At 39.9% G+C, this 12906-nt stretch overlaps 1 protein-coding gene across 1 annotated transcript in view; it reads left to right on the forward strand.

Annotated features, from left to right (window-relative positions):
* The window catches only part of SEC63 (SEC63 homolog, protein translocation regulator), a 68273-nt gene that overhangs the window by 15452 nt on the left and 39915 nt on the right, over window positions 1-12906 (forward strand). Inside the window, exon 2 of the mRNA XM_055535280.1 lies at window positions 6617-6716. Within this exon, the coding sequence (XP_055391255.1) occupies window positions 6617-6716 (100 nt within the window). The remainder of the gene's footprint in view (window positions 1-6616; window positions 6717-12906) is intronic.

The following is a 12906-nucleotide window of genomic DNA, read 5'->3' on the forward strand; positions in this document are numbered from 1 at the left end:
GAAGAGCTTGTTCATGAATTTCTGTAAATGGATGATGGTGGGTATGAAATTGCTGTGGTTTTCAGATTTCATTGGTACATCTAAAAGCGATGAAACTTTTATTTTAAAACGTCAACTTATGTTGGAAATGACATATTTGCCACCTCTTCAAATGTACAATGAAAATTTTAGATGCCAAATTGGAACTCTATAAGAAGGTACATGATTTTAAATTCTTTTGTAATAAGCAGGCACACAGATTTGAAGATCTCATCTGGCTAACATTCTTTTAGCTCTTCAGGTTCTAGGAGTACGGTGCTAAGGGTTCACTCTGTACTACAGACTGGCAGATCATTCTGCAGGACAGATGGATGTGACTGTTTTAGTGAAGGCTTTGTATAGCTTATGAATCACAATCATAATAACCTATCCCCAAACCTGGACTATTCCTGTGAACATACAGACTTTATGATTGCTGAGAGCAATCATCATATGTTGCTCTTTTGTTTTCTAAATCACAGAATTATTTTATGACCTTGTAATTTCCTTTTTCTATAAATGTGAGTAATTTCTTTAAAAAGTATAAGTTAATGATATTACTTAGATAGTTTTTCCTGGCCATGAAACTAGTAATTCTATAAACTGCTACTGCTAAGTCGCTTCAGTCGTGTCTGACTCTGTGCGACCCCATAGACAGCCTCCTACCAGGCTCCCCCGTCCCTGGGATTCTCCAGGCAAGAACACTGGAGTGGGTTGCCATTTCCTTCTCCAATGCATGAAAGTGAAAAGTGAAAGTGAAGTCGCTCAGTCGTGTCCGACTCAGCGACCCCATGGACTGCAGCCTACCAGGCTCCCCTGTCCATGGGATTTTCCAGGCAAGAGTACTGGAGTGGGGTGCCATTGCCTTCTCCTAATGAATTTCTTTTTATTCTAAGTGTCTTTATTTTTTTTTTTTTTTAATTTTATTTTATTTTTAAACTTTACATAACTGTATTAGATTTGCCAAATATCAAAATGAATCCGCCACAGGTATACATGTGTTCCCCATCCTGAACCCTCCTCCCTCCTCCCTCCCCATTCCATCCCTCTGGGTCGTCCCAGTGCACCAGCCCCAAGCATCCAGTATCGTGCATCGAACCTGGACTGGCAACTCGTTTCATACATGATGTTACACATGTTTCTTTAAAAGAAACCGTCTGGAAGGACTTCACTTTTTTTCTTTTCCATTATGGTTACAGGGTGTCGAGTACAGTGGCCTGTGCGGTTACAATAGGACCTTGTTGTTTATCCATTCTGTATGTAATAGTTTGCATCTGCTGGTCTCAAACTCCCAAGTCAACCCTCCTTGTGAAAAGATTTTACTTTTGATAGTTACTTTGACTTGAGGTCGTATAGAATTTTGGAATGTGTACTATGAATATTTAGTTGTGCTGGATGCCACTGTGTTACTGTGTCAGCCAAACCCCATACTACTTACTGATTAAATATCCTCCTAAAATGTTAGGATGTGAATTTTGGATTGAGAGTAAGAAGACAAGGTTCATGTACACATTGTGCAAGACTTTGGGGGCTGAAAACCATGTGTACTTTCTCGTGGACAGAAACATTGGGAGAATATCATTCCTTTGAATAGATCAAGCCATCTGGTTATTAAAGAGACTTCAGCATGTTCTTGTAACATGTTTCCTTGGTTTTATGCTTAAAATGGGAGCCTGTGGAGGCTTAATTTAATGAAATACAGATTTAAAAATCTCCAGTGATGTTTTCAAAAGTGTCCATAATTTAACTGTGAAAATCAGGAAATTAACATTATAACTGTATCATTTTCAGACCTATTCAACTTTTGTCACTTGTCTCAGTGGATGTCCTTTTCAGAAGATTTGTTTAAGAATCACACATCACATTTAGTTGACGTGTTTCTTTCCTGTCCTTCAGGCTGGAACAGTTCTTCACTTTTTTCTTGACTTAAGATCTTAGGCCAATTATTTTGTAGAATGGACCCAAAGTTCTGTTGTCTGATGTTTTCTCATGATTTGATTCAGGTTATATATCTTAGAGAAGAATTTTGCAAAACTGATTCTGTGTTCTTCTCTTTGTGTTCTATCAGATGGCTTATAATTGCATTTGTCTCATTGGTGGTGATGTTTACTGACACCTGATTAAGATGGTACCCATCAGATTTTTTGTATTAGTTTTCTGTTGTTGCTGTAACAAACCACAACCTCAGTGGCTTAAAATAATACACATTTATTCTTTTATAGTTCTGAAGGGCAGACTTGCCAGGCAGGTTTTACTTGGCTTGTCATGGTGTTGGCAGGGCAGGTTCTTTCTGGAGGGTTTAGAATAGAATCTTATCTTTTCCAGCTTTTGGAGATAGCCCGTATTCTTTGGCTTGTGGCCCCTTCCTCCGTCTTCAAAGGAAGTCACTCCAACCTCTGCTGCCAAGGTCACATCATCTTCTCTTTGACCCTCCTGCTTCCTTATTAGGACCCCCATGATTATATTCAGTTCAGTCGCTCAGTCGTTTCCGACTCTTTGTGACCCCATGAATTGCAGCACGCCAGGCCTCCCTGTCCATCACCAACTCCCGGAGTTCACTCAAACTCACGTCCGTCGAGTCAGTGATGCCATCCAGCCATCTCATCCTCTGTCATCGCCTTCTCCTCCTGCCCCCAATCCCTCCCAGCATCAGAGTCTTTTCCAATGAGTCAACTCTTCACATGAGGTGGCCAAAGTACTGGAGTTTCAGCATCATTCCTTCCAAAGAACACCCGGGACTGATCTCCTTCAGAATGGACTGGTTGGATCTCCTTGCAGTCCAAGGGACTCCTAAGAGTCTTCTCCAACACCACAGTTCAGAAGCATTAATTCTTTGGTGCTCAGCTTTCTTCACAGTCCAACTCTCAAATCCATACATGACTACTGGAAAAACCATAGCCTTGACTAGACAGACCTTTGTTGGCAAAGTAATGTCTCTGCTTTTGAATATGTTATCTAGGTTGGTCATAATTTTCCATCCAAGGAGTAAGTGTCTTTTAATTTCATGGCTGCAGTCACCATCTGCAGTGATTTTGGAGCCCCCAAAAATAAAGTCTGACACTGTTTCCACTGTTTCCCCATCTATTTCCCATGAAGTGATTAACCAGATGCCATGATCTTCATTTTCTGAATGTTGAGCTTTAAGCCAACTTTTTCACTCTCCTCTTTCACTTTCATCAAGAGGCTTTTGAATTCCTCTTCACTTTCTGCCACAAGGGTGGTGTCATCTGCATATCTGAGGTTATTGATATTTCTCCTGGCAATCTTGATTCCAGCTTGTGCTTCTTCCAACCCAGCGTTTCTCATGAACTCTGCATATAAGTTAAATAAGCAGGGTGACAATATACAGCCTTGACGGACTCCTTTTCCTATTTGGAACCAGTCTATTGTTCCATGTCCAGTTCTAACTGTTGCTTCCTGACCTGCATACAGATTTCTCAAGAGGCAGGTCAGGTTGTCTGGTATTCCCATCTCTTTCAGAATTTTCCACAGTTTATTGTGATCCACACAGTCAAAGGCTTTGGCATAGTCAAGAAAGCAGAAGTAGATGCTTTTCTGGAACTCACTTGCTTTTTCCATGATCCAGCGGATGTTGGCAATTTGATCTCTGGTTCCTCTGCCTTTTCTAAAACCAACTTAAACATCAGGAAGTTCACGGTTCACATATTGCTGAAGCCTGGCTTGGAGAATTTTGAGCATTACTTTACTAGCATGTGAGATGAGTGCAATTGTGCGGCAGTTTGAGCATGCTTTGGCATTGCCTTTCTTTGGGATTGGAATGAAAACTGACCTTTTCCAGTCCTGTGGCCACTGCTGAGTTTTCCAAATTTGCTGGCATATTGAGTGCAGCACTTTCACAGCATCATCTTTCAGGATTTGGAATAGCTCAACTGGAATTCCATCACCTCCACTAGCTTTGTTCGTCGTGATGCTTTCTAAGGCCCACTTGACTTCACATTCCAGGATGTCTGGCTCTAGGTCAGTGATCACACCATCGTGATTATCTGGGTCATGAAGATCTTTTTTGTATAGTTTTTCTGTGTATTCTTACCACCTCTTCTTAATATCTTCTGCTTCTGTTAGGTCCATACCACTTCTGTCCTTTATCAAGCTCATCTTTGCATGAAATGTTCCCTTGGTATCTCTAATTTTCTTGAAGAGATCTCTGGTCTTTCCCATTCAGTTATTTTCCTCTATTTCTTTGCATTGATCGCCGAGGAAGGCTTTCTTCTTATCTCTCCTTGCTGTTCTTTGGAACTCTGCATTCAGATCCTTATATCTTTCCTTTTCTCCTTTGCTTTTCGCTTCTCTTCTTTTCACAGATATTGGGACCACCCAAATAATACAGAATAATTTTCCCATCTCAAATGTTTAATTTAGTTACATCTGTGAAGTCCTGTTTGCCCTGTGAGATCATACATTCACTGGATCTGGGTACTAGGATGTGGTAGACATCTTCAGGGGGAGCAGTTATTCAGCATATCACTTCCCCACTGTAAAGTCATTCTCTTCCTTTTGTAATATTTTGTGGGAAGATACTTGGATCTCTGGTTCCTGTTAGTGGAGAATGCTATTTGGAAATCAAGATCTGGGTGCTAGGTGTGTTCACTGCTACTGAGATGTCATTGTTCCTAGGCTCACTTAGTCGAGTTAGGAAAGATGTATGTATGTATGTGTATAGGTCTCCATCTGTATTTCTATATTAAAAGATATTAGTTGGTTCATACTGATGCCTTCAGTTCCAGTCTTAATACCACAGAGGTCATTTCATGTTTTCTAATCATACATGTAACTCACTTCTCTGACATGAAAAACTGACTCCAGTTGTCCTTACTGTATTAACTTACTTGATAAGTCTCCTTGCATATTACCACTCTCCCTTCTGCAACTGCTCCTCCCCCTTCCTGAATCCCTCTTCATCTTACCCGATTCTGATAACTCTTGCCACATAGCGCTCTCATGGGGATTCTTTCCTCAAAGCATGGTGGTAACAGGAGGTAGACTTCTTAGATGACAGCTTTGGAGCATTCTGTTATATACAGAGTTCTTTTATTTACTTATCTGGTATCTCGTTTAAGGACTTTGGTTTTGTAGGTGTTTTTTTATTTTTCTTGCCATGCCACGTGGCCTTTGGGGATCTCAGGTCCCTGACCAGAGTTCAGACCTGCGTGCCCAACAGTGGAAGTGCAGTCTTAACTACTGGACCACTAGGGAAGTCTCGTTTTTTTTTAATATTATGAAAGATGTTTTATTTGATACTAAACAGCTAATGATCTCAGTTTTGTTGGCAACATCCAAAGCATTATAGTGAGGAGCCTGTTGAACATATACCTTCCCTCCATCAGCCCTAGTCAGGGTGTTGACCTGGGCCATATCAATGTTGTAGAGCTTCTTCGTAGATGTGATACTTTGTCTTTGATATCCATAACGAACACAAGTGTGTTGCTGTCTTCTATCGTCTTCATGACCAACTCCCTGCTCAGGGGGAACTTGATGATGGCACAGTGATTAAGCCTATTGCTCTTCCAAGGGTAATGGGCTGCCTTTGGAGTATCGTGGGCCACCCAGAAGGTGGGTAATGTGATCTTCTCTCTTTCTGTGGCTGTGGATGCCTTTTAGCACTGCCTTCTTGGCCTTCCAAGCTTTCGTCTTTGGCTTTGGTGTGACATAGGCTTCTTTCTTTGCTTTTTGTATGCCGTCTTCATGAAAAGGTAGATTTTTATTTTAAAACTTAATCTAAAACTTTTTTAAACTTGGGAGACTTATTTAAACCAAGTGATTGTGGAGCTTAGAAAAACAGTATATGGTATGTTGTCTTTGGTTTAATTCCTTTTAAAATTGAATTGCAGATTTTTCCTGGGGACTAGAATAATGCCTTTTGTTACAACTTTTAAATCTGTTTTAATTTCTTATGAATTTGTGTGACTTTTCTCATGTAACTTAATTATTTTTATGTTTGAAGAGTATCAAACATATTTCATATTTCAACTATTTTGCACTTTTTGTTACTTCTATAGCAGAAGGAGAAGGAGGAGAGAATTTTCTTAGAAACTACTATGTAATTAAATATTTTGGGTTCAAGTCAGGTTTTAAGTTTTTCAATTAAAAGTTATATCTCACATGAGAAATGATTGCCTGGTAGTTGAATAAAATTTTCCAGATAGATCACTTGTTCTAAGTGGTAGAAAACTGAGCCTATCTTGTGAATTTTTCTTAAAACGTTAAGTAGAGAGTACTTTGAGGAGGGCATGGCAACTCACTCAATATTCTTGCCTGGAGAATCCCCATGGACAGAGGAGCTTGGTGGGCTGCAGTCCATGGGGTAAAACGTTAAGTAGAGAGTACTTTGAGGAGGGCATGGCAACTCACTCAATATTCTTGCCTGGAGAATCCCCATGGACAGAGGAGCTTGGTGGGCTGCAGTCCATGGGGTCACAAAGAGTCGGACACAGCTGAGCAACTAAGCACAGCACAGAGAGTACTTTGATGTTCCAGTGAAGTATTAGCATGATAATGAAGGTTAATATGGTTTTAACTCTGATTTTGCCTTCACTGTGAAAATGGTTTAACTTATCCCCTTCTTTTTCTTTTTTGACAGAGCAAAATCGATTAAAGAATATCAGAAAAGTATATGGAAGATGTATGTGGTACCGTTTACGGTTATTAAAGCCCCAGCCAAATATTATTCCTACAGTAAAGTAAGTAATTGGTTTCAATTAAAAACAAAACAAAACATGAGTTGTGTTTACTCTTTGCTAGGTATCATATGAAATAGGGGTATAAAGATGAATGGGCTTCCCAGGTGGCGCTGTGGTAAGGAATCCTGCCAGTGCAAGAGACACAAGGGAGCCAGGTTCAATCCTTGGTTGGAAACTGCCTGGAGTAGGAAATGGTACCTCACTCCAGTATTCTTGCCTGGGGAATCCCATGGGCAGAGAGGCCTGGTGGGCTACAGTCCGTAGGGTCGCAAAGAGGCAGACACAACTAAGCACATAATGAATAAAATCTGTGTCTGTGAAGAAATTGTAACCTTAGTAGGAGTAAGATGTGATTAGTAAATTTGAGAACAGTCTGAACTGAGTGGTTTAGAAGTTCAAAAGAGAGAGAGGGTACTTCTGACTAGAGGGAGGAGAGGAGAAAGAAGTCAAATTTTGAAGGAAGATCTTAAATATCTTGTGTCAGGATTTGAATTTTGTCTCAAAGACTATGGAGGAATCTTTAAAAGATTATCAGAAGCATGGAGGTGACATAGTCAAGTTCGCATTTCATAGTGATTGAAGTTTGTTGATGCATGCTGTGTGGCAGGTGCTGTACTAGGATTTTACATGTTACTCATTAGCTTTATATTGACTTTTAGGTAGATGTTTTTGCTTTTTCTCGAATGAGGAAACTGAGACTAAGAAGATGAGGAAACTTGACTAAGTTCTTGCAGCAAGAAATGGTAGAGTGAGGATCTGATTACTCTTTATTTTTGCAAGGCCATCTACATAAATAGGCCATTAGCATGTTTAATCAGAGTAGATGTCTTTGATTTTTCGAGGCTTTGTTGGTTAGCACCTGGGCTTTGGATCTTCACCCTAAGTCACCAGTTTAGAGGTAACATGAAACTGAGGGGAAGTGAAAGAGCTGCCATTAGTGAAGGACTCCTGCTGCTGCTGCTAAGTCACTTAAGTCGTGTCTGACTCTGTGCGATCCCATAGACAGCAGCCCACCAGGCTCCCCCATCCCTGGGATTCTCCAGGCAAGAACACTGGAGTGGGTTGCCATTTCCTTCTCCAATGCATGAAAGTGAAAAGTGAAAGTGAAGTCGCTCAGTCATGTCCAACTCTTAGTGACCCCATGGACTGCAGCCCACCGGGCTCCTCTGTCCATGGGATTTTCCAGGCAAGAGTACTGGAGTGGGGTGCCATTGCCTTCTTTGTCTGAAGGACTTTACCCTGTGAATTATCTGCATATATCTATCTAGTAGATAGGAGGGCAAGACCTGGCAGAGGAAATTAGTAAAAGCAGAACCAGTTATTTTTAAATCTTGGTTTAAATGATGATAGTTTTCAACATATGTGTATTACTTAAGGAGACTTAAATAGTTCCTTTGTGGAGGGAGGGAAATCTTAGCTTTAATGGTGTGAAACTAAAAGGCAAAATTAGTGTTTACCAGAGTAGTTTCATGTTTGCTATGTATTCCTTGCTATTGCTTCTCTTTTTAGATTAAACTTATGAGGCAGCAAGGCAGATATATTTGGCTTTCCAGTTTCTTCTCTTTTGGGCTTTGGTCAACACATTGTGGGTATCTGAACCTCAATTTCAAGGGCAAAAAACCTAACTTTGTGATGTTTTCTTCAGTAATTAGTAAAGATATTTACTTAAATTGAACTTCAGATTATTGGATGTTCAAGTAAGAATTAAATAATACTGGTAAAAATATAAATAAGGTCAGGAGCCATCAAAACTTTTTTGCTACTTGACCCTGAAGCATTCTTTCAAAATTAAGCAGTCATTATCTATTACTTTAATTTCTGGAAGTTGCTTCCAAAATGACTTTTAAGGTATGCTTAAAGAAAAAACAAAGGACACTAATTATTGAAGCCACATGTAAGGAAAATGCATGTCTTTTCAGAGAAACCAAATATGCTTTTAAAAAACTGGACCCAGAGCATGATGTAATCTGTTACGTTTCTTCCTTTGGTCTGGCTCTCAGGAAATCAGGATGGTTTTTATTGGTTGTGGTACTTTTCATCAGTTTGGGAATTCTCTCGTCAACCTCTGCTCGTCCCTTTATCCATTGGCTCAGAGGGCCAGATGCTGCACATAGAGCAGTCTAACACGGAGTGTAGTGCATTTTAGGTATTTTGTTCCCTTTCTCTTCTAACCTTGTTTGCTTTAAAAATTTTACTTTAGTGGTTTTCAGTTTCTCTTTTATCTTTGTTTTTTGAGCTTTGTAGCCTTTTGGGAAAGTTGGCAAAACAAGATGTGGAGTTACTAAGTTTGTGTGGAAATAAAATATAATTTAAAGTGTTCTTTAGCATATTGAGGGTATTAGCAAACTTTGGCTTTGAGTCACAAGTTCCTATTTTAAATTATTTTCATTATTCAATAAGTAGTTACTGTGTGCTGTGTATGTGTCAGATATTATACTAGGTGCTGATATACTGTGAGTAACAAAATACTGGCGAGTAAACAAATGATGATAATAGTTTAGTAAGGGTTGTAAAGGAGGATTGGGGTGCCATGAAAGAACAGAGGGAGGGCTCTTAACTGGCTTGAGACAGTGAAGGCATTCTTGAGTAAGTGAGGGGTCCTAGTTGAGAGCTGAGACATGGGTAAGAGTTAGTGGTAACAGCCAAGAGCTGCCATGAGTTGTTTGTTTATCACCTGTGAAGCGCTTTTTAGATGCTTTACATAACTTTGTTGTTGTTCCTAAGTCAGGTCCGGCTGTTTGCAATCCCACCGACTGCAGCACGCCAGCACACCAGGCTTCCCTGTCCTTCACTATCTCCTGGAGTTTGCTCAAACGCATGTCCATTGAGTCAGTGATGCCATCCAACCATCTCATTCTCTGTTGCCCTCTTCTCCTCCTGCCCTCAATCTTTCCCAGCAACAGGGTCTTTTCCAGTGAATCGGCTCTTTGCATCAAGTAGCCAAAGTATTGACTTCAGCTTCAGCAGCAGTCCTTCCAATTCAGGGTTGATTTCCTTTAGGATTGACTGGTTTGATCTCCTTGCTGTCCAAAGGACGCTCAAGAGTCTTCTCCAGCACCACAATTTGAAAACCTCAGTTCTTTAGCACTCAGCCTTCTTTATCGTCCAACTTTCATATCCATACATGACTACTGGAAAAACCATAGCTTTCCTTCCAAGAAGCAAGCGTCTTTTAATTTCATGGCTGCAGTTGCTGTCTGCAGTGATTTTGGAGCCCAAGAAAATAAAATATGCCACTGCTTCCACTTTTTTCCCCCTCTATTTGTCATAAAATAATGGAACCAGATGCCATGAGTTAGTTGTTTGAATGTTGAATTTTAAGCCAGCGTTTTCACCTCTCCTCTTTCACCTTCATCAAGAGGCTCTTTAATTCCTCTTCGCTTTTTGCCATTAGAGTGATATCATCTGCATATCTGAGGTTTTTGATATTTCTCCTGGCTATCTTGATTCCAACTTGTGCTTCATCCAGTCTGGCATTTCACATGATGTACTCTGGTGGCTCATATGGTAAAGCATCTGCCCGCAATGTAGGACCCTGGTTTGATCCCTGGGACGGGAAGATCCCCTGGAGAAGGAAATGGCAACCCACTCCAGTACTCTTGCCTAGAAAATTCCATGGATAGAGGAGCCTGGTGGTCTACAGTCTGTGGAGTTGCAAAGAGTCAGACATGACTGAGTAACTTCACTTTACTTAACTCACTTGACTCTGCATTTAAGTTAAATAAGGAGGGTGACAATATACAGACTTGACATACTCCAATTTTGAACCAGTCTGTTGTTTCATGTTTGGTTCTGTTGCTTCTTGGCCTGTATCTAGGTTTCTCAGGAGGCTAGTAAGGTGGTCTAGTAATTCCCATCTCTTTAAGAAATTTCCAGTTTGTTGTGATCCAGACAGTCAAAGGCTTTTAGCTTAGTCAATGAAGCGTAAGCAGAAGTTTTTCTGGAATTCCCTTGCTTTCTCTGTGATCCAACAAAAGTTGGCAGTTTGATCTCTGGTTTCTCTGCCTTTTCTAAATCCAGCTTATACATCTGGAAGTTCTTGGTTCACATACTATTGAAGCCTAGCTTGAAGGATTTTGAGCATTACCTTGCTAGCATGTGAACGGAGCACAGTTGTGTGATAGTTTGAACATTCTTTGGCATTGTCGTTCTTTGGGATTGAAATGAAAATTGACCTTTTCCAGTCCTGTGGCCTTTGTTGAGTTTTCCAAATTTACTGATATATTGAGTGCAGCACTTTCACAGCATCATCTTTCAGGATTTGGAATAGCTCAACTGGAATTCCATCACCTCCACTAGCTTTGTTTGTAGTAATGCTTCCTAAGGCCCACTTGACTTTACATTCCAGGATGTCTGGCTCTAGGTGAGTGACCACACCATCATGGTTATCCAGGTCATTAAGACCTTTTTTGTACAGTTCTGTGTATTCTTGCCACCTCTTCTGCTTCTGTTAGGTCCTTGCTGTTTCTTTGTTTTATTGTGCCCATCTTTGCATGAAATGTTCCTTTGATATCTCCAATTTTCTTGAAGAGATTTTTAGTCTTTCCCATTCTATTGTTTTCCTCTATTTTTTGCATTGTTCACTTAAGAAGGCTTTCTTATCTCTTCTTGCTATTCTCTGGAACTCTGCATTCAATTGGGTGTATCTTTCCTTTTCTTCTTTACATACCTGCTGCTGCTGCTGCTGCTAAGTTGCTTCAGTCATGTCTGACTCTGTGCGACCCCAGAGATGGCAGCCCACCAGGCTCCCCCGTCCCTGGGATTCTCCAGGCAAGAACACTAGAGTGGCTTGCCATTTCCTTCTCCAATGCATGAAAGTGAAAAGTGAAAGTGAAGTCGCTCAGTTGTGTCCGACTCTAGCTACCCCATGGACTGCAGCCTACCAGGCTCCTCTGTCCATGGGATTTTCCAGGCAAAAGTACTGGAGTGGGGTGCTAATCTTATTTAATTCTCGGACCCACTCTAGAAATTGGAAACTGAGCTAAACAACTTGCCAAGATCTCTTAGGTAATAAGGGGTAAAACTGGGATTTGACTTAAGGTAGTTTTGTTCCAGAGCCTATCACTAGATAGGCAGGTAAAACTGGAAGTATTCTAGGTATTCTTTGTCTTTGGGCATGTGGAAAGCAGCTTCCAGTATTATGCCCTTTAATAAGGTTTAGAACATGGATTTGACCAGGTAGAACAAAATTTGCGTCTGAGTGCCATTTGTGTTTGTTACTCTGAGATTAGTTAGAACTGAGTATAAAATCCTGTCCACATGCTCAAGGAGTTTGCAATGAGCCAGAGGGTCATGGTTTATGTTTCTTTGTGACTGTAATCATGGTCTTCCTGTTGATTATCTTGACAGCGGTTATGGATTGGGTGGATAATTTGAGTTGAGTCTTGAAGGATAAATACAGTTTGGATATGCAGAAATGAAGAATGGGAATTCTAGGTAGAAAGACCCAGGAGAGCAAAAGCATGATGGTGGAAAAACTTAGGGAACTTTGGGAGGTGGCAAGGAACTTTGGGAGGTGGCAATTTATTTTGTTTGAAAAACTAGGATGATAAAAGTAAAGAGGTAGGTAGGAATTGGGCCTGAGAAACTCAGTCCAGATAAACATGTTTTAAGCTATGTTTCTATCAAGAGAGCTTAAAGGCATGAAATGTTTTCTTTTTGTGTTTGAAAACAGATCACTTCGGTTTGTTTGATTAGGATTCCTATGATTCATTTATGTCTTTGTTCCTATCTAATATAACAGATTGTGATACAAAACATATAAAAAATAAAAATTATTCCATTTCATCACTTAAAGATAAACACCATTAAGATGATTTACCGTCTATATTTTTATTTATAATAAACTTTATTTACAAAAAATAGGATTACATTGTACATACAGCTTTGAAATCTGTTTTTCTATTTTAACACTGCAAAGTAGAGAATCTTCCACAGCAAGTATTTTTAGTGTCTAGATAGCATTTATCTATAGATACACTGTTACTGATCTGTTCAGTACTCTACTGATGGACATTTATATGTGTTTTCAGGTATTAATTATATCTGTTACCACCCTTATACTTTATAAACTTAGTTTTAGTTTATTTGCTTCTTAATTTCTTGAAGTGGAGTAGATTGATAGTTTAAAAGGTATATAGTTCTTTAGGACTTTTGATAACCTTATTGCCAGATATTCCGTCAGAGTGTA

The sequence above is a fragment of the Bubalus kerabau genome, chromosome 9, assembly GCF_029407905.1.
Source record: "Bubalus kerabau isolate K-KA32 ecotype Philippines breed swamp buffalo chromosome 9, PCC_UOA_SB_1v2, whole genome shotgun sequence".
In the NCBI taxonomy this organism is placed as follows: domain Eukaryota; kingdom Metazoa; phylum Chordata; class Mammalia; order Artiodactyla; family Bovidae; genus Bubalus; species Bubalus kerabau.